At 40.4% G+C, this 25,861-nt stretch overlaps 1 protein-coding gene across 6 annotated transcripts in view; it reads right to left on the minus strand.

Moving 5' to 3' along the window:
- hth (Meis homeobox homothorax) overlaps positions 1–25,861 on the minus strand; it is a 396,541-nt gene that overhangs the window by 249,425 nt on the left and 121,255 nt on the right. For all 6 annotated transcript variants that reach the window (XM_087408373.1, XM_087408369.1, XM_087408371.1 and 3 more), the window contains exon 7: positions 25,542–25,671. In XM_087408373.1, the coding sequence (XP_087264499.1) occupies positions 25,542–25,671 (130 nt within the window). The remainder of the gene's footprint in view (positions 1–25,541; positions 25,672–25,861) is intronic.

Consider the following 25,861-nt stretch of genomic DNA (forward strand, 5'->3'; position numbering starts at 1 on the left):
GAACGAATCGGAATTTATAATTCGCCAGTCCGAATGTAAATACGGGAATATTTAATTGGCGCGATAGAACCACCGATAACCGCTGACGAAGAACGCATTATTCGATTATCTGGTCGACTTCGTAATTGGCCTCTCTGTAAGCATCGCGCGGATTGTAAATTACAAATTATATACCAACTTAAACGTCCTAAATGTCGTATTTTCCTTTGTAATATACTTTGTTTCCTACTTTATAATATATATATATATATATATATATATATATATATATATATATATATATATATGAGTCTGACAAGATCTTAAAAAAAAATGTACTGGCAACGGGTATGCCTCGTTAGATGCCACACGTTTCATTTGTACTGAATAATTTGCTTGAACATTGTTACGTCGATAATATAACTATTTCATTTAGCCAAGTATAAACAAGCGATGTTAGGCCACACGAGATGTTAATCTCATTTTAATAATTCATTCTACAAATCGTATCTCATTGACGTATTTAATTGAATAGCAATTTGATTACGTCATTTGTTAATGAGAAGAGAAAAAAAATATGATTTTTAAGATGATTTTAAGAATTTTTTAAGATAAATGACTATTCTATGCTTATGATTAGACAAAATGTTAAAACAGAAACTCCGTCCGTGCAGAAGCTCAAATGAATCTGTCGCGATAAAAAATTCTATACATTAATTTTGTGGATACAAATTTATAATGTGAGAAATTAAATAAACTACATCGGCGACCATTTCGGAATTATAAATTAAACCTATCTCTTGAAAGACTCCTACGTATCTCTTGGACGTTGTTAGATATAACGGTAATCCGCCTCTCCTCTAACATAAAATTCATACATAGCAAAAGAACCTCATTATCATTTTCCATCACAATTCTCGGACTCGCAATTTGATAATCCATGAAACATTCTTGTGTCGCTAAGTAACAATCGTACTGATTTGTAAAATTGGTTGTGCAAATCGGATCGTATCCATATAGGAACAAGCCCGATTGAAAAGATATTTATTTGTTTATTAAACTCATTCTATTTTTTAAATAATTAAGCGTTTCGAACGTATCGTGTAAGTACGCACGGCTGAAGGAAGCTCAAATGCGACTTTTCTAGTAATGGAGATCAGATGACTGCGAATAGACTTCAGATTTCCTTCTAGCGAAGGAAATACGGCACAACGGGAAAGTTAATGCCACCCGCGGTAATGGAGTACCTCTGTAAGTAAACTCTCTCTCTCTCTCTCTCTCTCTCTCTCTCTCTCTCTCTCTCTCTCTTCATCTCCCCACTATTCCTAGCGTCTCGCTTTCTCTTTTCCTCCCGCATCCCTCCCATCTACCTCGTCTCTTCTCCATTACATCGGAGCAACCTGCAGACTCCATACGTTATCACCGTAGACAGCCTCAAATTGCTTCATTAGCCGCGAGATATTTTATATAAATTGGGGACTAAATTACCTGCAGCCGCGCGCTCGGCATCGGCGAAAAATTTGTAATTAGAGCAGGTAAAACTCGTCGCCGTTGCGCGGTCAGGCGGCGAAGGGAAAAGTAAGAGAAAAAAAGAGAAATGAGAGTAGAAACGAAATAGTAGACAAAAAGAGAAAGAAAGAGAGACTGAGAGGTTTGGAGGGCCATTTCTTAATTATTTACGCGCCACTGTGCGGCAGTATTGTTCGTTCGCGGCGCATAAACCGTGGCAAATCGCCACCGCCCTTTGCGGTTTCGCCGATAGCCGCTTTACGTCTTCAACTTCATGAATGGAGCAATTAGCATTCGGTGGCAGCTCAGAACGCGTTAAGGGGTACGTTTTGTTACGAGGACGCCCTTGCTTCACGAGTTCCTACCACTACAATGCACATTAACGAAATGCATTTTCAGGCTATTGGGCAATACTACTTGCTCAAGTCATCATTACTATTCATTTCGTAACTAAAAAGATCATTAATAATCCATGGTCGAGTTACAATCGTTATAACTCGCATTACATCGATTGTCCCGTATTAAATGTAAATGTCAAAGTGATTTTGCTGCCAGAATTATGCTGTTTTTTTTAAATATCTCAAAAACATTTATAGTAGAAGAAGATTTCAAATGTCGTACGAGCTTCTTAAAATAGCAGCCGAGCAAAGTGTGAAAGAATTACACATTTACATGAATAAAGAGAAGCAGAGGCGTTTAAAGGAGGGAACATTGCGCCAGGGGTTGTCCCCGACTGTCCTACGGGGCCGTTTTACTTAATTTCCTTCTCGGACGAACTTCTTATTATTATCTCAGGCTCTCCCAACTTTTTTCTCACCCTCCTTCCCTCCCTCCTCCTCAAGTTCGTGGCTTTCACAGAGTGACACGACAGTAAGACAAAAGGAAAAGCAGCCTCCTTTCCTTCCCTCACATCTAGCTTTGAGTACTCGCTCGTACCCCCGTTGTCTCTATAGCGGCCGAGTTCACGGGGTGGAAACGACGGGCGAAATGAATTGGCAACTTTTAATTAAGATGGTATCGTCCTCGCTCGGTCCCCTGCCTTTCGATTCTCTCTTTGGTTCGTGGAAAATCGACTAGGAGCCGGAAGAACTGGCTGCTCGGGTTCTGCTGCTCGGAGACTCCAGGCTTCAGGAGGACGAGATTGCGGTGGAGGAGAGAGAGAGAAAGAGAGGGAGAGAGAGAGTTTTAGGTCGTCGAGCGGCGGGGACGCGGTTAGCATTCTTTTTGTTCATGCCAACTATTCATCATCGGTGACACTTCTCGAGATAGAGGGTACCGGTACTCCTCTCTCTTCCACCTCCTCATCGTCTCATCCCGTCAACCTTTCTCGCTCTTTTCGTCCTCCCTGCTCAATCTTTTCTCTTTCCTTCCAGCTCGATCTTCTCCCTTGCCCTAGGGGTTTCCTAATGGACCCCCGACTACATAGTCCCCCTGGCCCCCTTACCACCTACTCGTCCTACCGTTATTCTTCTCCTTTTTTTTTCGCGTGGCACGAGATCTCTCTATCACTTCAAGAAGACTTTACGAAGGATTTTAATTTCCCGGCAACTCCCACCAGCGCTCACCGACCACCGTTCGGTAATTCGTCGGCAGGCTTTCAAGACGTAAATTTCTACGTTTCAGTATGTATGATATATGTATAGTACAAAACGGAAAACGCGAATGTTCAATATATATCAATCTATTAATAATATATAAAAGTATAATACATAAGTAATAAAAATAATATAAGCTTGTAATAAATATTTCACAAATACTTAATTTGTGTGTGTGTGTGCGTGTGTGTGTGTGTGTGTGTGTGTAAAAAGTATTTCTAATTTCTACGTTGAGCATATTTATATTGATTTGTTTATATACTCATCTATAAATGATTTACTTTGGTATCATTATAAAATATACGTACTTTGAAATTTGAATTTGTACGATTAATTAATCACATAGAACAACTGTAACTATTTCAATAATTATTAATGCAAAGTAAAAATAGTAGAGAATTATTTGAGTGGATTATTTGAGTTACGCAAAAATAACGGTGGTTAAACGCGAGGCAGAAGCCGCCGCATGGAATCCTGTAATTATGACACGTCGTAAAAATTTTTAAACTGGTTCCCTCTTAGTCTTCTCGAGGCCTCTTTCGTGGAGTATAGAAAAGAATAATCAAAACGCCGTGAAAAAGACAACAGCTACAATTGAAGTACAAAATATTATTTGCAAATAAGTTCTCCAGTAATGTCATAAATTTTCTTTCTCATTTACAATTAGGAAAGAAGCATTCGGAACATATGTGATAAAAATATATTTATATACATATGTGATAAAGAATATAAGTAGAGATTGAAAACGAAGCACATACACACACACACATGTAAATAATAAATGTGAATCGCAAAGAAAGAGAAATAAAGAAATATATATAATATAATCATAATGGGCGCAATGGGCGCGTGTAACACGCGTGCCGTCACACGCACCCTACTGCCACTATCCCGCGATGGGAAAAGACTTTCAGGACGCGTCTCTCACCGTTCTGACGTCAGTTCCCCGAGGACTGGGGTAAGCCGCATATAGTGTCTTCCAGATACTAGAGATGCAGAAGGAAGAAAAGCAGGAAAGAGCAGAAAGCGCACAGGAAAGAAAACCGTTGCCGCAGCGTGCTCGGCAGGTGGCTGTTAACGTCCCACGGGAATCGCTGATAAAAACAAATGGCAGAACGAGAAAAAGAGGAACTCCTCCGCGTCTTTGCGACGTCGGAAATAAAAAAATTACTTGATGCCGAAACTCATGTAAACAGAGTCATTGAATGAAAAGGGAGTCTATCAGGGTATCTATCCGTTTTTGTCGATGTGATTTTTATTTTTAAATAATTGTAGATTAAAATAATCCAATTAATAAGCATACATTTAACTAACACATTCTTGTCACATAATTATCTTTGGAAAAAAGGAATACTGATTAAAATCTCGCATCTCGTAAATCGATTCTAATCATGAAGCATCTTCATTATAATACAAGTAAGAACGATTCGCCATTTCCGGAATTGATAAGTTGAAGATTGCGTCGAGCTATGGGGGAAGATTTCGTCGCAAGAAAGCAATATAAAGTCGCTGTTCATCCTCATAACGACGTTTCATATAACTGTATCAAAAAGCAGGTCGTATAGTCTCGCGACACTCCATAGAATATTTAAGCTTCAATTTCATACCATCGCGGTAGGAGTCTTCACGTCGGGAGCATATTAAAAAAGAAGGTAATAAAAGCAGGCCAGGAGATCAAAAAGAAGGAGAAGAAATTGCGGAGAGGGCACCGATGGATCCAACGCACAATGGGAGCGTCGCGACGACCGTCTCGCAAAGGGGGGCGGCGGCGGCAAGACTGACGCAGACTCTTTGCAGCGTTCAGGATGCGACACTATATGCGATTATTATTCATTATGTGGCGTCTCTCTTGTGCTAACGCACTTTCTCTGTCAGAGAAACGTTTCTGCGTACGCATAGTATAGACAAGCTGCAAGACTCTTCCTGCGCTTTTCATACGCGCGCGAACTGTGTTGAATTGCAAATCGTACGTCGCTCCACGACGCGAGACGAAGGGTGAACCGAGGGATGAGAGACATGTCCGTAGAAGCGAGGAAAGGAGAACAACCGAAAACTGACGAAAAACTTTGCATAAGCGAGACCGAATGCCACCCTTCCGATGTGGTTTCTCTCCGGTGTGGAATCCACTCTATCATGAGTTCTGTCTCTTCTCATTCCCCCCGTTTCTCGCATCGTAGCTCTTGCCGTGGCGTATCGTTATGGTTATGGTATTAGGCACACGAGTCGGAGTACAAACGGTTATTTCGTTGAAACGACCTCGCGTCGCTTCTTACAGGAAATGCTTCCTACACCGGGCCAGGGGCGATAACGAATGATGAGGGTGGGAAAAGCCGCTCGAATTTTCCGCTCAGAGAGTCGAAAGAGGCTTTCGGATTCGCTAACAGTGATGCGATGGTAGTAGTGCTGAACGGTGAACAATGTACGACACGTATAGAAATAACACTGGCATAAATAAGTTCTCAAGATTATTTGATTATTTATTAAAAACTAAAAAGCAATTATTTTCACTTTATACGTGATCATTATATCTTTCTTTTAAAAGTAAATTTATTTTAAATTGATTCAGTAGAATTTATAACAGTCTCTTCAGTATCCACATAAACTTTAGAATTTCTTCGAAATCTGATTGGCGATTGAAACGGCAAATTCACACAACGTTTTAATAATGCAATGTTTAATAAGGCTGTATAGTCAAATTAAGAGGACGTTCCAGGAGCAACCATTCACGTGGGCCCGAGGAGGTAATTTCGATTATACCAGTACAGAGACCGCCGCGGGACCGTCGTTACCGGTGCCGTACATCGTACATGGTTTGTTTTACTCTCGCTATTTTACTTTTTATTACTTTCGGTTAGCCAACTAGTTAAAACCGCGGCTGCCCTCGGCTGCACACCTAATGACTCGGCGAGTAGAAACAAAGGGTTCATTTGCGAAGCGGCAGGTGTACGCTGCGGACGAACTCGACGAAACTGCTCTTTCGTCCCATCTCTCTCTTTCCCCATCCGATTTCCTCTGTCCACGCGTATATACTCCTTTCAAAGAGACGATTCACCTCCTCCTCCTCCTCCTCCTCCTTCTCTTGCTTCTTCCACGAATGACGCATCTGTCGTTTTGAGAAAACGCGACGCTATTCCATTAAACTGACCAAATTTTCGACGAAAAGATTAAAACGTAAAAGTACACGCGCGAAAAATATATCTGATAAAATATTCTGCTTCTAAACTGCTCAAAACTAATAATAATTAAATAATTTTGTTTTCAAATAGGAGAAAAATTTAAAAATTATTATCACACTTCGTTTTTTCATCATTTATTATAATCTCAATTAAACTTTTTCATTTCTACAAAGTGTTTGGAGGATCAGGAATGTTCCTTCTCGCAATTTTCCCGATAGATGAACTATCAGTTTCAAATTGGCGGCTTTCATTTTCGATATAACGTAGTCTTGCGAATCAAGGTCACAAGGTACGCCGGCTATATCTCGAGGAAGTATCTAACACCTGCAACTTCACGTCTATCCCAAAGTCCTGCGGGCGAGTGGCTGTCACCCGGAGGCGTCCTCTTCATCAGATATCGTGACACGGGGATTCAACCCAGTAACCGAGGAGTCAGCCGCTCAACCCTCTCTGACTCTCGAACTCGCGCCCACCCATCGTACACCATTCCACTTCCATCTTCCGTGGAGTCTCTTTGCAGCAAGCGCCCGGCATCGTCTTCGTACACCCGGCAACCCTAACGTCGGTCTCGTCCGACCTTAAGATATTAAGTACTTCACCCGCGATTAGATCTCTCATTGTACGGCGCGGTGTCAGACAAGCGGTTCGTTAGGCTCCGAGGAGAGAGAGGAAGAGAGAAAGAATGGGAGAGACAGACAGAGAGAAGACGAGGGGTACGAGATGACTTCAGGAGAAGACAATACCAGTCTAAGAGACAATTGCTCGCGGTTAGAGAGAGAGAGAGAGAGAGAGAGAGAGAGGAAAAGAGAGAGAGAAACTCTTATAAGTGCTGTATAATTTCCTGCAACGACACCTTCATTGTACGCCTAGCGTTTCATTCTTATCGTTAAAGCATGGGGCTGGGAAGCAATGCCGAGAGGATTGCGCGTTCTCTTAAAGATGTAAAATGTCTTGAATGTAATCGGCATTAGAACCATAGATATAAAGAAAGAAAAAAGTAAAGTTTCACAGCTTGGAATTTTCGATCAGAGAATCTCCAAATTATACTTCTAATATCATTGAAGTTGATCTTAATACTCGATTCCCAATACGCCAGGTCTTCTCAATTGATTCGAGTATGGTAGTAAAGCAGCAGAATTAAAAGAGAGTTCTACACGAAAGTTATATCCAATCCCGCATGAAAAAACGCTTAACAATAAATATAAAATAAATTTATTCGTAGCATGCGTTTATGTGATTCTCAAAGAGATAGCTCAATTATAATGCGGTATCATATCTAAGATAAATATTTGTACCAGTAACATTGCGAACCGAGTTCAAATAAATTAACTTGATTTTTTAACTTAATGAAATCTATGAGATAATCAAATAATATTTTAAAACAGCTCAAGTACACATATCTTTTCTCATATTTCGAAGATAAAAGTACTCAACACAATAAAACAGTAATATATTATATTAAGTAATAAATACAACTGAAAGAAATTGAAAATAAGACGAATGACATTTTTAGAAATTCTTTTAACTATTATTTTTTAATAGTCCATAAATATTTAATTTATATTTTTTAGTACATTCGCTCGAACTTTTCCGCTGATATTTACACCATGCTCTATTCAGTGCGACAACATTGAGAAGTACCTGAGTATCCAAGACTTTCCGGTACTCTCCCACGATCGGAAGAGAAGCAGGATCGTCAACGCACTTGAAAACCCTCAATAGATCCAATCACAGACTGCTATGACCCTGCGTTGTTCCCTTCAGGATCAAGGGGGTCTCTCCCGCACTTGACAGTGAACCCGAACCAGATTCACAGTTTGTTTTCTCAGGGTAGACTGAATCAGAAAAGATCACTCGCGCGTCGTTCAATTACATGCAACAAATACTAGAATGTTTGCAAGAACTTTTTCCTAAATATAAAATTTCCTCATTAAGCCAAATGGTCAAACTAATCAATGCGTATATCAGAAAGATCTTCCACACAACGAGAACTACATCGTTATAATTATCTACTTATGATTAACATCGTTATCGGTGAAAATCTCCAAGCAAATTTCTTAATTAGAAGCGAAATTATATTTTATCGTTTCGTAATTCTTTAATGAAGTGTTCTGTCGATCAAATGGGAAATTGTTATCAAGTTTAAAGTGACAGTGTCACAAGCACGCATGCGATATTGATGCGAAAGACAGAATGCGGGCAAAATTCAACGACAATCTTGCATGTCTCTCCCACAGTTACATCGTCAATGACGTTAACAGACGTGTCATTAAAGGGCGGCGAAGAACAAGCTTGCATGACAGCGTGTCATGTAATCATCACGTGAGATTCTTACAGATGGACAAACGTTCTCTTGAAATGACGATAGGGCTGCGCAATAAAGACAGCAAATACGAAAGAGCGACGAAGAACGCGTGATCTAAGCGAGGGAAAAGAAGGAAAATACGCGATCTGGACGTAAGGGAGGAAGGGGGGGGGGGAGGGGGAGGGGGTCACGGTTTTCGTAAATTCGCTACGCAAGTCGGCCGCAAAATCAGGAATGAATGAAGAAGTGACACAATGCAACGTGTTGCAGACGGCCGGCAGAATCGCCGCCGCCATCCCCTTTCGAATTCTGTCGCAACGACACGTCTCCCCCGAAATCCACCCAACTGGAACCATTCACCATCGTCGTCCGAAGAAAAAAAAAGGACATGGAAGAGGGAATATAAAAAAAAAAGGAGGGGAGAGCGAAGGGGGGAAAGGAAAGCAGAAAGGAAGGAGCAGGTCCTCGTTCTATAGCGAGCGACGATGCGTGGCAGCGGCAGAGTCAGAACCGACTGGGTGGTTCTTTCCCCCCTCATTGTATCGAGATCCACATGTACTGTGCATAAGGGACAACGTAGGGCTAGGTATAGAATAGTATCTGCATGTGACGGATCGCTGTTGCAGGGATCCGTCAAGAGTCATCCGGATAAGGGGAACCCAATTTTTATTTTGACCTCGGCCGATGCTGAAGCTTCTATCAAATAATAGCAAATTTATTGTAAACGTACAGGTGCCATAGATTTCTTTTTCTCGCACTCAATGTTTTCTATTCCTCTTCCCAAATATATAGTGGATACTCGACGTTTATATCAATTGTGAAAAAAAATAAAGTTTATTTGAAATATAATCGTTCGGAGATAGAGTTAAATAAACAAGAACACAGGATAAAGATTCTTAAAACTTTTAATTAATTATTAATCTCGAGTCGTATTTATCAAATCTCGAGTCATATTTCTGTTTTTCTTTCATATACCCATTTTCGGATCCAGATAGTTTTATCAAATAGCGAATAAAATATTTCATAAGACTACACGTTATATAACATCTAAAAAGAAGAAATAAATTATTTTACAAAATGCGTTTCCTATTCAAATTACACAAATGCTTATCTTCTACGCCATTCTCCATTTAATACTTCTGGATTTTAGAATCGATTAAATCATCTTAACAGGACACATTTCAAATTCAGCAAGTTGTTTCATTACTACAGTCGCCTTTATTAACAATCTCATACAGATTAAAATCCATGATTTTATCAGTGAGATAATAATCATATAGTTTACGATTTGCAAAAAAATTTTTAGTGACTAGTGATTAATTTATCAGGTCAATTTTAAAATACAATCTGAAGAAACGAACCACAACAGATATCATAAGACCTTTTTGGTCTTCTCCCCCCCCTCCTCTCTCTTTCTCTCTCCCTCTCTCTTCAATGGTACGTCGAATAAATAAATTATCGCACAATACATGTAATCAATATAAATACATTTCTACTCAATTTTGATTTGTTCGTGATATTGCCACGATTTCAGCTTACCGCAATATCTTAATCATAAGTTCGAACGACATAAGTCAAAAGACAACGTCTGAAAAATTGTTCGTAAAAAAACTTTTGTTCAGAAAATAATAATTCGCATTTCGTACACCGGTTCGTGCCTAAACTTGACTCACCACGATTCTTTCAGCAAACGTAAATTTTACGGTGCTAACGTAGGTATTCGAGTTAGCAGTCAGTTTCGTCGACGCGATGAAGAAATAATAACGGTTAAATACATGTCTATCGGGCATAATTATATTTTATTACAGGGCAACGGCAGGTCCACTGGAAAAATGGAAAACACTAGCCAGGTGATTTCGCCGTGTGATGTAATCGGGCATAATGTGTCTGCAGTATAACGCCAACACTCCCTTCGTTGCGGCGCTTGTCATTTTTCCCTATCCTAACAGTTATTTCGCCGACGTCCTGCGTTTTCAATCATACACGTCAGTAAGTTCCATTATTATCGAATCTAGGGGCATTTCCTTTCGCATGGCCTCGTCTACCGTGGCTCTTCGATCGCGGTAGCGCTATGTTGTAATGAATAATCGATCGAGCGTTTTCTTCATTCACGTCACGCTCGGTACCAAAATAAATTAAGAGTTAACCGCGCCCTGGAAAAATATTAAATCGCTCGTTTGAAATTCGTTCCAACGCACGCGTTGCACCATTGCATTGCTTCAAATTCTTCGTATTGATATCTCCAACATGTTCCGCTGTTATTATAAAACGATACAGCGATTTCTCTTCTCTCCCTTACTCTCTTCTCTTTTAGTTAAACGGTAGTCTAAATGATGTATCGACTCGTTAAGTTAAGCCGTTCGAATTTAACTATGGGACCTTAACGAGATAAAGCCAACGTTCCTTCCTGTACTCTCGACGGGACCGCGTTTACGTCGTACAAGCAATAAAAGTCACGTCGAGGACGGCAAAGTCGACGAGAGACCACCGACAAAAAAATGTCAGTCCGCTTGCGACCGCGTTGCCGAGGTTCGGGCTGCGGAGGAACGTTGCGGAGGTTTCCCATATCTTTGTCCTCCTCCCGCGCGATCTCGTGAGAATCCGGGGAGCGTCTTATTCACTCTATTCCTCGACTCCTCCGTAAAACGCGTGACGTGTGCGCACGCGGCCCTCCTTTACAGCCGTACTTTGTGGTTTTCGAAAAGTTTCTTACGTTACCGCTCTACCGCCGCCACGTCGCGCCGTGGTGACGGCAGTGATCACAGTGGTTCTCGTTTCGGCCAAGTAATCACTCGACGAGAGGTAAAAAAAAAAAAAACTAAAACACTCCGACAAAGTGGTACATGTACTGCTTCAAAAAAAAAAAGGAATATACCTATTAATAATATTATTTTCAATACCACATAGTACGCGGGATCACTTCTTCCGATCTTATTCTTCTGATGTTAGATATTTTTTGCCATTTTGCCTTTAAATTATTGTGGAATGCATCGGAAAACAATATTCTCATTAACAATATTCTCGCTTACGGCGTAATCGAACTGGAGTTGCAAGTGACGATTTACGCGCGTTTCAGCGTTCAGAATTTTACTCGGAACGCAAGGAAATGCCTTCTTCGGCGATAAGAAGAGAGTCGGTTATAAGGAAGGTTGACCGCCACTCCGGCGTTGTCACAAAGTAAAGATGCATCTTCGAAGCCTTGCCCGTCGTAGCTTTCCTTCGTTCCGATGTACACCTACACAACATAAAAGGCTCACGCGTGCATATGCATGCGTACGGTACGTAAGAGCCTCCGCTCGTGCATCCAGTAAAATCACGCACGCACACACTTGTGCCATGAACGAGTGTACGCCTTCGTGAGTCGCGGGTCTCTGCGGTTATTTTAACAACGTGGCAACCTCTTTGTAGACCACACGCTTGTAAACTAAGAATGAAGTCTGTTCGGCAGTGGTAGAGGCGAAAAAAAAAATCGCCTTCTTCTCGTTGTTCGCGGACCTTCTTCTCTCTGCCTCGTTCTCTATTTTCATTTTATTTTGTCTGTTCGCAAAGGAATTCAATCGATTCAAGAATTTAATGGAAACCTTGTTTTTATTTTACTTATTCTTTTGCATTGTAACCCGAGACACACGGAGATCAAAACTAAGATTGATCGGATATATTTTGTTTTTTGAGAAAAACGGAGATGCAATTATTTCAACAACAGTAACGCGATGTCCATTTTTAGTAAACGGCATCAACATGCTATAGTGTTGAATACGTCCGCACGGAGATACGATCTAGACAAGAGTTGGTCGATTGCGCGAAATGTCGCGGATAAGAGGTTGCGCGGTTAAATCAGATGTTTATATGAATGCGCACGCATGAAAGTGGACGCACGCGAACGCAAAGAACGTATGGAAGCGTCGTAGTGCACAAGTTCCGCACAGAGACGACACTCTCTCGTTGTATTTTTGCACGTCTCTTCCCTTCTCCCGTTCCTCCTCCACCTCTCTCTCTCTCTCTCTCCTCCTACGCGTCGCGTCGTGAGTCACGCTCTATATTTAGAGGCTCGTAGAGCGCGTATCCCGCGCTCATACGCGCGCTCGGCTCGCATCGTTCAGACATCGCAAAAATATGTCACGCTCGTCTTTATATCCGCGACGGGCCGCAGGATGATGTGTCTTTTATCCTCGTGGCCGCGATGTGTGGTCCGCTGTAAACCCGTTCGTGCGGCGACCTCCGCATCACGTCGCTTCTTCTCGTTAGAAGCCTCAACCGAAATACGTCTCTCGTATTTCTAATCCGCACATTTCATTTAATATTGAACAGACGATTCTAAACCTGATCACTGATGTAATTTTATAAGTATCCCCTTTATAAAATCGAGTCACATAATTAACCTACTTTACTTCTGATATGTATATATCAGTAAAATAATTTATTTCTGTAGGGAACTTGTTATATTGCTTAGAGAGAAGAAAAGGGAAAAATTATTTACACAAGCAAAATGTCATTTCGCGAATTCTTAATCCGACGTGAAAACAAAGGTAATCGCACAAGTGGTTGGAAAGCGCTTCTTTCGTCGCCTATGAAGGGAGGACACAAGAATACCAAAGCCGCGCATTTAAAGCCAGAATGCCGTGCGTAAAGGAACAATGGCTGAAACGACGAAAAGGGGGGTGTGTTACCACGCTCCACGCGGGTGGATAGGGTGGCTTTAGAGGCGAACGGCGTGACAACCCCTCTTTCTCGTCACGGCAAAGTTTCATCACCGCCACGACGCAAACTCATTCCCAACCCCTCTGACTGAACTTCGACCAACAACTTCGGGTCTCCTCGTTTATTCCGGGTGACTGCATTTTCGTTCCATAGTACGCGCACGGGATTGTCCTCCACTCTTCTCCACTCGTGTCTTCCTCATGCTTTCACCGCCTGCTATCCTCACCGATCTTCTCGTTCGTTCTCCCTCTCTCTCCCTCTCTCTCGTCGATCATTACATATATTTCAACCAACACTATGACATGCTTCCCGGAAAATCGAGCATATTCTCGATCGTATCATATTCGGGATCTTTTCAAAACGCAAACCATTTCCATCTGACTAAATGCTAAAGGTTTTGCGATTACAAAAAAAAAATCCTGAACTTGAATGATCCATAAATATTTTCCTATTATATCGCCAAAATAATTCCAAAAATTTTTCCCGAATTTAGATCTTTCAATCTTTGGAAATCGGAGATCCTCATTTAGTGTGCGATAAGAACATTTACGCAAAATGCGAAGCCGAGTAGCTAGAAAGGGTCTACAAGAGGTCTGAAAGCTGGCTGAAGGGTCCGGTGGGAAAGCACGAAATAGGATGAGGAAGAAGAGGGGAACAAGAGAGCTGAAGACGATCGTTCGCGCTCGCGCGATGGACGGTAAAAGGGTGCTCGGAAAGGAAGATGTTAGGAGCAAGGGAAGAATTAGCTAATGGCGCACGATGAATCCGTAATGGGTTTGCGCTGTTCCTGGCGCCGCATCGGGATTTGAACGAGTTCGCTCGCCCATCCTCGCGACGTGGAAAGCCGCGTAGGAACTGCCGAGGAAGCAACAACGAGTCGGCGCCTCGCGTAGGCGAGAAGGAAGATACGTGGTGCACGCTGGGGCGTGTAATACCCCAAGGAATGCAGAGAGAAGATGGAAGTAGAGATAGGAAAGCGCTCGTCGTCGGAAATCAGGGAGAGAGAAAAGAAGAAATCGGCAAAAGAGGTGGCCGCTGTAAAGAATTCGAGCGGTGAGAGGTGAATCTTTCGCGAAAAACTTACGACATTCTCAAACTCTCTCTGCTAAAACAAAATTGTATATATGGTCAAAAAGTTTTTTTTAGCTTTCTATTGCGATGGCGACTACAAAATCCGTGTTTGGAATGAATGTTTATGATGAATAGAAAACAAAGTACAAAGTAGTTTTTGACGTTTTTCGCGGTGTATCGAGATGTATCCAATTTCGATTGCCCAAGTGTTGAACAGTGAAAAAGTGAAAAGTTCGCTCTCAAATGCGAATTATGCAGGGGTCTTGCGTTCTCAAAGAGCAGTAATCGGGACGAAGTAGCGACCCTGGCCGAATTCCTCATCGAGACATCGGGACATCGCGTCGTCGCCAACTAGCTGCGCTTCTCCGCGCCAAAGCGTATTACGGTCTTAAATGACACGAGAACGGCGCGTTTTACGTGCCATACGGTATACCACGCGATGTTATCGTCCAAGAGGAACATATTCTTCTCCGCCTGGTCTTTGGGTAAAACGGCAAACGGCGGGAGTCGTGCCCGTTAGTCCTCGGCGCGGAAGAGTGTCTCGTAAGGATAAGATTTTACTACCATCGCGAGCATAAAGTCGAGAAGAATACGTTTCGACGAGGCGTCACGTGAGGTTCCCCCTCGAGAGACCAAAACGATTTACGAGCATCGTCGTGAATAGGAAAAGCGAGACGAAGTAAGACAAGCTGAGCGTGGCTCGAGAATGACGAAATCGAGATACGAAGTTGCTCTCACGATTCGATTCTCGTTGCGTAAATCGCGATACGCGCGTGCCTGCAATTATCAAACGCAGAGAGCGATCTCATAAATGATCTAAAAAAGTTAAGATCGTACGTTTGTTCGCGACTGAGTAATATGTTAATCTTCGGCTTTCAGATTTCGACTCGTTAAGTTTTTATGGGCCATATCGCTACAATGCATTTAGAACCACCGATAGCATCCAAGTAACTATGTTATACGGCTATTTATTATTTCTTGACATGGGACATTTATTGAAGATGTAAATTATGAACGTATTCGTACGGTTGCGTGCTTTTCAACGTTTTCTTTTTATTAAAACTAATGATTATTTGTCACTAACTCGTTTCGCGTGCTTGACGAATGTTACAAAAGTATTCCTTTTTTTTGTCTCTACTTGTTTGGAGAAGAACGAATAGATTCTATGAAATTTGCGGAAATGCTGCAACGCTGAATAATGACTGAGGACTAGTCGCATCAGTCGCATGGGCATTAATTTACCAGAACAGCTTTCTTTCGTACTGCGCGCACAATAAAGAATGTTCGAAGAACGTGAGCTAAAGTATCTTTTCAGGAGTGCATCAACGTTGATTGGCTTTCGTGGCAGACTTCGTGGTAATTCGTGGCTGATCTACTAACCGGCTGACAGGAAGGAAAGAATCTCGGTGCTTCCCAGAAGACAATCAAAGAAGCTCCGGCGTGGCGGCGTAGCCGAGCCATTTGGGCATGACGAGAGACTTAAAAAATACAAACTACGTCAATACGCACGCGAGCCGACTACTAGGGACAACTCGGTTGGTTTGGGTTATCTTACGTGCTCCCAACAGCTGTCGGACAGAGGTGCTCAACCACAATACGTAAGTTATGTATGTATATCAAATCGTGATTGTGATACATGTATATAGTATTGCGTCTCTTTGCCATTAATTCGAAATTTACTTTCATTCGCACAATAATTAGACCTATGTCTAATTGACAATAAAATATTGAATGATGAAATGCTTTCTTTCAGAGATTACCTGAACAAAGTAAAAAAATTAATAAATATGCGGTATGTGCAATTAAAGTTGATCCCGTCACTTCTAGCTTTTTTTAGCCTCTTTCTCGCTTTTTAAGCGCTTCTTATAAACAAAGTGTGTGTGTGTGTGTGTGTGTATCACATGTGGTAAATACATATGGTAAATAAATAATGATTATTTACCATATGTAGTCTTGCGTGATAGGCATGCGTTGCGACTAAAGAAAGTTTGCTGCATGCAATGAACCAGCTGTAACCTTCCCTCTACTGTTGCCACAATCACTCCTCTTTTGCCGATATAGTATCGGTAACGGCGAGAAACTGACTCTCCGAGAATGATGGGCGCACTACTCGCATTATTCATTATAACACTTTCGACAAGTCGTATTTTTGTCATATAAATGGCTTTCTCTGATTCGTTATTTTCCGAGATAACGTTCTCTGATCATTATTTCCGAGGTACGTAACGATTTTGATTAAAAAAAGCGACTTTTGACGAGCACATAAATAAACAAATGCAACATTTAAATAAAATTAATTAAATTACTCTCTAAGTAATCTTACAAAAGTCTCATTTATCTCTCTCTCTCTCTCTCTCTCTCTCTCTCTCCCCACTCTCTTTATAGATATTGTATACAAAAAATATGTAAATAAAAATTCCACTTGGTCTGAAATTGAAGAAAACAGACGCACAATCGTTTTTAAATAAGATATTTATCCATTCATTATTTTTTCATATTAATTGCATTAATGAATTCTGCCGTTAGCTTTCAATGTATAATGTTTGAACATTGGAATGATGTAATGCATAAAGATGAAATAGAATGATGAGACATTAATGAAAAAAAAAGAAAGCATGCATCAGCTCTACCAGCAGAAAATTTACGATCGACTCTCGTCAACACCCCGGGGGTTCCGGAGGAACAGCAAAAAAAAGGAGGTGTTTCCGATAAACTGGTACCGGCGAACTACGGCGTATGACTACATCGTGAGAAAAGATAAGCCTCACGCTCGACCAAAAGTATACATACACATATCTCGTACGCTACAAAGCGTAATTAATGTCGTGTTAGAGTTATAAGATTTCCGACAGCCTGATAACAGTTGACGAATGGCTTCGCGAAAGAATCGGAATGTCCCTACAAGCAACAACGTGGACTTTTGCGATAAAGCGAGATTCTGGTGAAATTGTTTATCATTGTATTGTCATCGCAAACATCACGGAACGTAATTTCGGTCAGTCGATTGCATAAACTTAGAATGACATTTTGATAAATGGAATAATAAATTTTAATATCCTAATCCTTGTCATATATCAGTTTTGAGTTAACTTTTGCTAATTTTTTTGAATTCGTATACACACGTAAATCAAAATCTCTCTATTAATCGTTAAATCCTTGTCAAGAAAATTCGTAACTAACATCTATGCGTGTAACATTTCCATGCGAATTTCTCCAGGACCGTGCGCTTATGCAACAATATACCAAAGCAGATATCTATCGATCGTGAAATCCGTTATCGATCGCCGGTTTTGCAATCGCTCCTGGTTCACCTCAGCGGAAAAGGATCTCGCGTGCGATTCCCTTTTCTCGTGCACGCTCCACCGAGCGCAGTAATACGCCTCCGCATCGCGTAATAAAAATGCGCACGCTCGCGATGAAAAGCTGACGGTGCGCCGGAGAGAATTGCAGCTGAAATCTACACGGGCGAACGGCATTTGATAATACAGCCATCGATAGCCCGACTAGATTTGGCAATCGTGCGTAATTGCGCCGATATTTCACATAAGCCGCTTAATTGATTTTTCTGCGGACCGCGTGTAGCTTTCGCGCACGCAAGAGATAAAGAGAAAATGTGAGAGGATTGAATTTATGACTATTTTTAAATCACCCGGAATATACCGACGTTTATTAGGATGCCGATGAAATGAGGTAGAGAGGTAAATATCCTGAAATTTGCTTTTGGCAAACGGCCAATAAATAATATTGCGCTCGCTTATTTGTTTTTCGTTGATTACCGCTATACGATTATTTACATACGTTAGCAGTACACAGGAAAATAATATAAAAAAAAAAAAATAAAACTCGCTGTATTACGAGATACACAGATGTAAAAAGTTAATAAATGTATAAAGTTATCCGTAGTTTAATTATCCTGCCTGAGGAGGGGGGGAGGGGTTGAAACTCAAAAATTGTAGCTAACAAACAGTTAAAATTTAATAAATTTCTCTCTATTATAGATATTACTCTCTTTATATTACACTCGAGTATTTGTCAAGTCCGATCTGTGGCTTTATCGTTATTCGTGACTCAAAGAATTAATCGACCAGATGGTAAACGTCTCGTTTCCAATTTACAGCATTGCAGTTGTGGCTCACTGACGTAGGTTTCGCCTATCGGATGAGACAGATAAAGAAAATTTTTTCTTCAGGTCAGCCAGACCAGAGCAAGAATCAACCGGGAATGAAGATAACGAAAATAAACGAATATAATGTTCAGCGCGCCGTCGTTCAAATCAATGAACTCTGACAAGTCCATTCGATAAAAACGTAGTCGAGCGCGGGTTACAAAAATTAGAGATTAGAAGCATAGTAAACAATAATATTAATGAGAGAGTATATCAGCCACGCTGTCACGTCCGTAGTTACAAACCGTCCCGAGAGCTATCGATACCCCGCGCGCGAGTGACACGAGTTTATTATTCATTAACATGCCAATTAACTTTGGTATCGCGATGTCCGACCCCGGTTTCTCCCCTGCTCGGCTACGTCTCATAAACTTTGTACACGACGTGTCGTTGTAAGCGCGAGCAATGTCATTGCAAATATACACACATTTCATAATTTAATCGCTTCCTGGTGCCATCTGCGCGCTATCGATCATTACTCGCGCGCACAAGTTGAGAACCTCTCGCCGTGGCGGTTTCGATAATAATAAGGCGTATTACGCCAATTTCTGCAGTTGCTTTGGGTCTCGAACGTTCCCAATTCGTAACAGGCTATTAAATCGGTTCAGTGTATGATTTGTTACCGCGAAATGCAAGAATGTAATAATTGGTATTTTCGTTAAATTATTTCCATTGAATTTAAGGAATAAATTATAGCAATTTATTTCTAATGTAACGTATGTGATGTACACTCTAGAAAGAATCTTTTTTTTTCTTCATCAGAGAATCTAAACTAAATCTTATAATTAAAGAAAAATCTTCTTGATTAGAAAGAATCAGTTTTTATTTACACGAGATCAGGAGCAAACAAAAGTTTCTTGTCGGACGATGGAAATACTCTTGTCTCGTATTCAATGACGTTTTATGTAGAATCTCATGTATCAAAACGTTTTCAGGATAAAGAAAAAAAGAAAACTGAAATTCACAAAGACCGTTTAATGCTTCAAGAAAGAGAGAGAGAGAGAGAGAGAGAGAGAGAGAGAGATGTACCAGAGAAATTAATGCGGGGGGAAGAAGTTCTACGTAGAAGGGGGCAAAACGAGAAAAAAAGCTCCGGACTGATAACCGACCGATACTCTCTCTGCCGCTCGCTGAAAACACAGAAAACAGAGAATCAACCTCATTACTATCTCCTTCCTTCGATACCCCTTTCTCTCGCATCTTCTCCTCCATATAAGCTGATTTCCAAGAATTCCTCGTGATCTTTGGTCCCCGTACATGCTTTAACGCTTACCCTTTTTCTCCCCCTTATTGCCAGTCCCCATCGTCACTTTGCCTCTTTCTTCCTCGACCGATACACTCTCGATAGTTGTCAGAAAACGAGGGATATCTAACGCTTTTTCCTTTTCTCGCGCATTACTGTACTCTTCCTTTCCGCATATAAGAAAAGGAGAGAACAATCGAGAGGCGAGAAAAAGCCAAGACAGAAGAAGTCGACGATGAAACGACTAAGTCGATGAACCGTCGATTAAGGATCTCTCTCGAAAGGTACACAAAGTCGATGTCGAAGGTTGTTACGAAGGGACAGTCGTTGGTTGACAGGACTCGTTCCAGCCAAATCGGAAGACCCAATCTGCTGGAAAGTGTCCGAATACGAAAAAAAAAGAGCGGAAGATTCTCTCTGTTTGCTTGTCGTTCGAGCAATAATGCGTATTTCAAAGATAGAATGATCGATATCAACAAGAGATCGTTTCAGAGATGGTAAATCGTGTTCGAGAAGAGATGTTAATCGGTGATGTTCTGTTAACTTAACGAAAGATTCCTGAAAACAATTTGGATATCTCATAATGCAATTAAATAAAAATTGGCTCACTTTCTCCAATATTCTTATTGAGAGTAACAGTCGAATCTCATAGTTTCAATTATATTCATTTTTATTCAATTTTTAAGGCAAGTAGCAATAAATTCTACTTTCTTAATCACATAATATTCAAACATATGTTATCAACGTGTCTCTAAATGTTTTTGAATATATTTTGAAATATATTCGTAAAAGTAGATTAGATAGCAGATGATTTAAAGCAACTATCGTCATCCGTATGAAAATCCCTAAGTTTAACGATCGTACTATCTACTATATGTTTATGATCGTCGTGTACGATAAGATTGATGCAAAAACCAAAAATAAAAAAAAAAAGAAATTATAGATGAGCATCGACGCAAGGTAATACGAAACATTGTCGCTCCGTTTGAAAAAGAAGGTCGAAACGATAATGTCGAGGAGGTATATTTGGTCAGCAAAGTGAAGAGGGAATTAATGTTCGTAGGTTGGTGAAAAACAAAAGTCGGGGGTATCACACGCGAGATAAATTTTACGAGAGTTGCACTGTCGCCGTATACGCTGGTATATTTACCTCGTTCATAACACACATGGCGCATAGTTCCTCGGGGCCGTGTATCGCAATCGGTCAGCCAAGCTGAGATAGAATCTTTTATAACCACTGCGGGGAGGAACGTGTTTATATCCGCGAGCGATTGCAACACGATATGTTAATGCCCCGAGCCGTGCTCTTCCCACGTATCGGCGATGTGCGCGTTTCCAGCCCGTCCTGGAAAACATTCCGGACTGACACACGTGACGTCTCCATCGAAGCTTTCATGAAAGTGTCACTGGACGATGGATGAGACGACATAAATGTCGTGTAGCGGTGAACATTTAAAAAACGAATGTCAAATGTATCGCTCGCATTCTGATTTTATTGTATCTATGTCCATTGATCTAGAATAAATGTGATGTACCAGTTTGTATCTCTCCTATATGATACTCTCTACGACACCACCACGGTTTAAAGCCGAGCTCGTAACCTTTTCCGAGCAATTTTTTTCAAAAAGAGTATGAGAGCGTTTCAGAAATTTTATCGGCTATTGTATTCAAAGTAATAACTATTAACGCCGATAATTTCCCGAATAATATCGCCGAAGAGTTTAGAGAAACGGTTCACTTGGGAGCTGCAGCACCGAAAATCATCGTGAGATTATTATTTAACGAATGATGGAATACAAATTAGATCCGCCAATGCACGATGATGTCGTTGTCAGTCATCGTGGCGAAGTAGGAGGCGTCCAAAAAAAAAAAAAAAAAAAAAAAAAACCGTTCATGATGATATCTCGCGGCAAACAAGCTGGCACGTTAATGAAGACTCACAGTGTGAAGAAAGGGACGAAAAGAACCACGAATAGACCGAAAGGAAGAAGGAAAACAAAGCAAGCGAATACCGTACGATGACAACCCCGGATGTGTCGATAGCATCTCGACATTAAGTAACCATGCAGCCAACGCGAGTAACTCACGTTGTATGCGAGTGTAAGAAAATCTACAAGCATCAATATATTCACCATTTACGAAGGGATGAAACTTCTAAAGAGGATTAAGAAACCTAAATAATCCATATTGCGAGACGGATGATGCACACGGATGAGCACCATCGACATTTTTATTTAATACTTCAAGATTGCAGCCCTTTATCATTACATTTGGTAATACAATTAGCTGCGACGTGAATTTCACAAGACTAAGTACATCATCATCAGTTTCTTCATGAAACAATTTTGTTTTACTTTAGTTATCATTAAATTTATTAATAAAAATTGACAAAAAAAGAAAAAGAGCGACGCTGTCTTGCTTATCGGAGATAAATGAATTTATTGTATCATTTAACGATATTTCGGAATTTCGGAATTTGTGCGACGCGAGGCGGCGATTATTCGTTGCAGTTGTTAATGTATTCGACACTCGTATCGTTTCCTCGCTTCTCGAAGCCCACGGACGTGCTTTCGCGTTAATGACATACACGTACATCGCAATAGCGTTGCGATTAAGAGATACGAGATACGCGACATAATGGATAGCAATGCATCGTCAGTTTCTTTCGATTTTTGCAAATCATGATTTTGTGAATCATGCGTGCACAATATATTGAGAACGAAAATGTTGTGTGCGCGAGATTTAACAATCTAATCTCATTTGATATAATAATTCAACTAATCAATAATTATAAACGCAATCTTATCGTATGACTGTAATTTATGTTGACAGGTGTGATTTGTCTAAGCTCAATGATATTTCCGCGAATCTAATATGTACGTATCTAATTAAGTTCTTTTAACACCTTTAACATCGATCTTTAATCGATCACACGTTATTAAATAAAACATGTACATTCATCGTTTCATCGCATTCGCGCGTTCTCCCGTTTTATGAATAAAAGAATAATTTGCATTTCCCGAGACGTCAACTGCGTCGCGATCGGATCGTGCTTATGTAAGAAAAATACCGAACGACGAGAGAGGCGGAGAACGTACGTATATCTTTACGGACGTTCTCCAAACGCTCGCTATCGTCGCTCGGTGAAAGCGCCAATTGCGGATTATCATGTTCCTGTCGCTGCGCAGGAGAGCCATCAATTTTTTTTTCCCCTCTCTCGCGATCTCGCGTGCGTCAACGGTTGCGCTTTCCACGGTGGCCACGTGCGAAACTCTCGGGTTCTACGTTCTACGCGCTCTCACGACAGATCTCGCCCGCGGAGATTGATATCTGGTCACGAACCAACAGTAGCCTGTACGCGCAATACACGCACGTTCAATTCGTGGATATTAAATCTGAAGATGACATTAACATTTGTGTTTGTCGGATATGTATGTACTACACGTGTATGAGAGAGCGAGAAAAATTTTATCTCTACTTCTTAACTTCTCAGCTAGGAAGATGTATGACAATGTTAGGTAATACGTATATTATTCGTTTCTCTTCCATCAAATTTGATTTGTTGGAATATGCTTCTAAGTATGCTCTTTATATGTTTTTTTGTTTTAATTAAATAGATTTATTAAATAGATTTAAATATTCATTTAATTATTAAAATTAATCAATAATTTCAATAAAAGGATATTAGTTAACTTACTATAACATTTTAATTGCATTAAAAAATAATAATTAATACCTTTTATATATCTTACTTAAATTATATATTATTTTACACTCTTTACTCTTAATTTTTTATTCTTAAAGTAATTTTTTACACTTTAACTTCGAATTATAAAATATTGATTTTTTTAACCAATTAAATCTAAGAATTTTTATTTTACATTTTTTACCTATTTCAATAATAATATTATAATTTAATTTCCCACATTATATTACCCCCCCCCCATCCTAATTATCATCTCTACTTAATTTTTTTAACTAAAACCAAAAAGAGGTATATTATTGTTAATAATATCATTGATATTTTTATATTTAAATTTCTAGTTGAAGTAAATTAAAATGAACTTCTAATTCATTATATTACAGGAAAATACCCCGTATTACTTTATTCTATATACCTATGAGGCGATATCATTACCATAATGGGGATAAGAATTGGGGATAAGTTATTTTGTAAGTTTGAAAATAGCAGAAGGATTATCCTTCATTTATTACATCTCTTCGTAAAACATGAGAACAATAGCAATTTAATGATTATACTTACAATCATAGAATTTTCAAGCTCGCGAATATTATTTTCGAAAAACATTAATTTGAACCACTTATGTTTTTATGCCAATTATGGATATACGATATAGATGAACGATTATTGTTAGGCCATTCACCTTACAAAGCAAGAGTCATGAACTTGTACGATTAATTGTAAGTGCTTGGCGAAATTAAAAGGACGGTAGGCACGTGCTGAAAGAAACTCGCGCGCAAGACCCTCGTCAACATTTTTCCGCGACAAATCTCGCACAGCAGATTCGTATCTCGTCACGAAATGGCCGTTGCACGCCCTCCATTTGCATCGTCGAATATTATAGCAAGAACGAAGATGCAACAAGACTATTTCTTAACGTTGAACGTTACGCGGCACCATTTCAGAAGCGGCCATTCATTATTTCCTCCTCTCTCGCTGATTATCAGTCATCATCGGTTTCATCTTCATCATCTTCTCGCCCAGTCGTCCGTCGTCGTTTGGCGTAGCTCGCACTTATGATTGTTATTGATCAACCGTTTTGTTTCTCGCCCGCGTACATACGTATGTATGTGCGTGCACGCCCGGCCGAACTGGCACGCTACGCGGCACTATAATGTTGGCACGACAGAACGAATATAGAGAACGGCGGGACCTTAATGAATCTTTATGGGATGATGTCGTGAACTTGTATACCCTCCGGTGACTGACTGAACCCGGTCGCGTTTTAACCATTGGCGCGGTTCGTTCGTTACTACCGAACTTTTCCACTTTCCTTCGGTCTACCATCAACAAACATTTTCGTTATTGTACCCGTTAACGATAGAATAAATCGTAGCAAATATAGAGAAATACATATTTTTCTTCATATCGCAGTAAAATAAAGTAAGACAAAGTAATAAAGCGTCTTTCTGCAACGAAATATTCGTATAAATACAATGGGACTAGAAAAGTGTAATCTTATATGTATCGCGCCAGGGTAGCTTTGGAAAAAAAATGTTATTTGCTTAAAGGAATAAAGCATAATAATTGATTATGAATTGTTGTATAATAATAAAATCTCGTTGACTACGCCAATGCGACAAACTGCTCATTAGGCTCGACGGTGGCTTCGCCGCGAGTTTGATGGTATAGACGCTCGCGTCCGTGTTCATAAAATTTGAAGGGCGTGTAGAAGCGGTCCGTGGGGTCCCAACTAGACGCGCGTCTTGATTGTCATCAACTCGTTGTTCGTCGCGTGATATTGTCATTAGCCCGCCTAGCCGTCGTCACCCGCGCGAGTCGTGCCTGGACATGTTTCATTGCCCCACGTGAGGGAAACCTACTTTAATTCTACTTCAATCGATCCAAAAATTTTTATAAGCCGTCGTCGCTTACGCGATATTAAACCCAACGCTATATTTATCAATCCAATGTGACCTTTACTGAATTAGGTATTTAGAAAAAGACAACTGTATGTTGTTTACCGTTAAAAAATAAATTATAATACGTATATAACGTAGATAAAAATTTATGCCGTTTCGTTACATATTTCTCCTTTACAACGATCATCAAACTTACCTGGGTCCGATGAATCCAAGCTGGCTGGCGCTTGCTGGCTGAGAGGTCCAGGTGTACCACCACTTCCGGGGCTGCGGGCGTCATCGTTAGCACCCGCGCCGGGATACGAAAGCGACGAGGAAGGCGGCCTCTGAAATACAGAAAAGATCGTACGTTAATTTTTTTTACATTAATCTTTATATTTTTTTTCTCCTTTGCGCGCGCGCATTTTTACACCTCCATTTACAAATTTATTTCGCAGATTTCTCGTACTTTATCTTACTCTCTTCCTTAATATTACCTACACGCGCGTCACATCGGTCTCGACTTCATCTAGACAA

Source organism: Acromyrmex echinatior, chromosome 8 (assembly GCF_024713525.1).
Source record: "Acromyrmex echinatior isolate Ae372 chromosome 8, ASM2471352v2, whole genome shotgun sequence".
NCBI lineage: Eukaryota > Metazoa > Arthropoda > Insecta > Hymenoptera > Formicidae > Acromyrmex > Acromyrmex echinatior.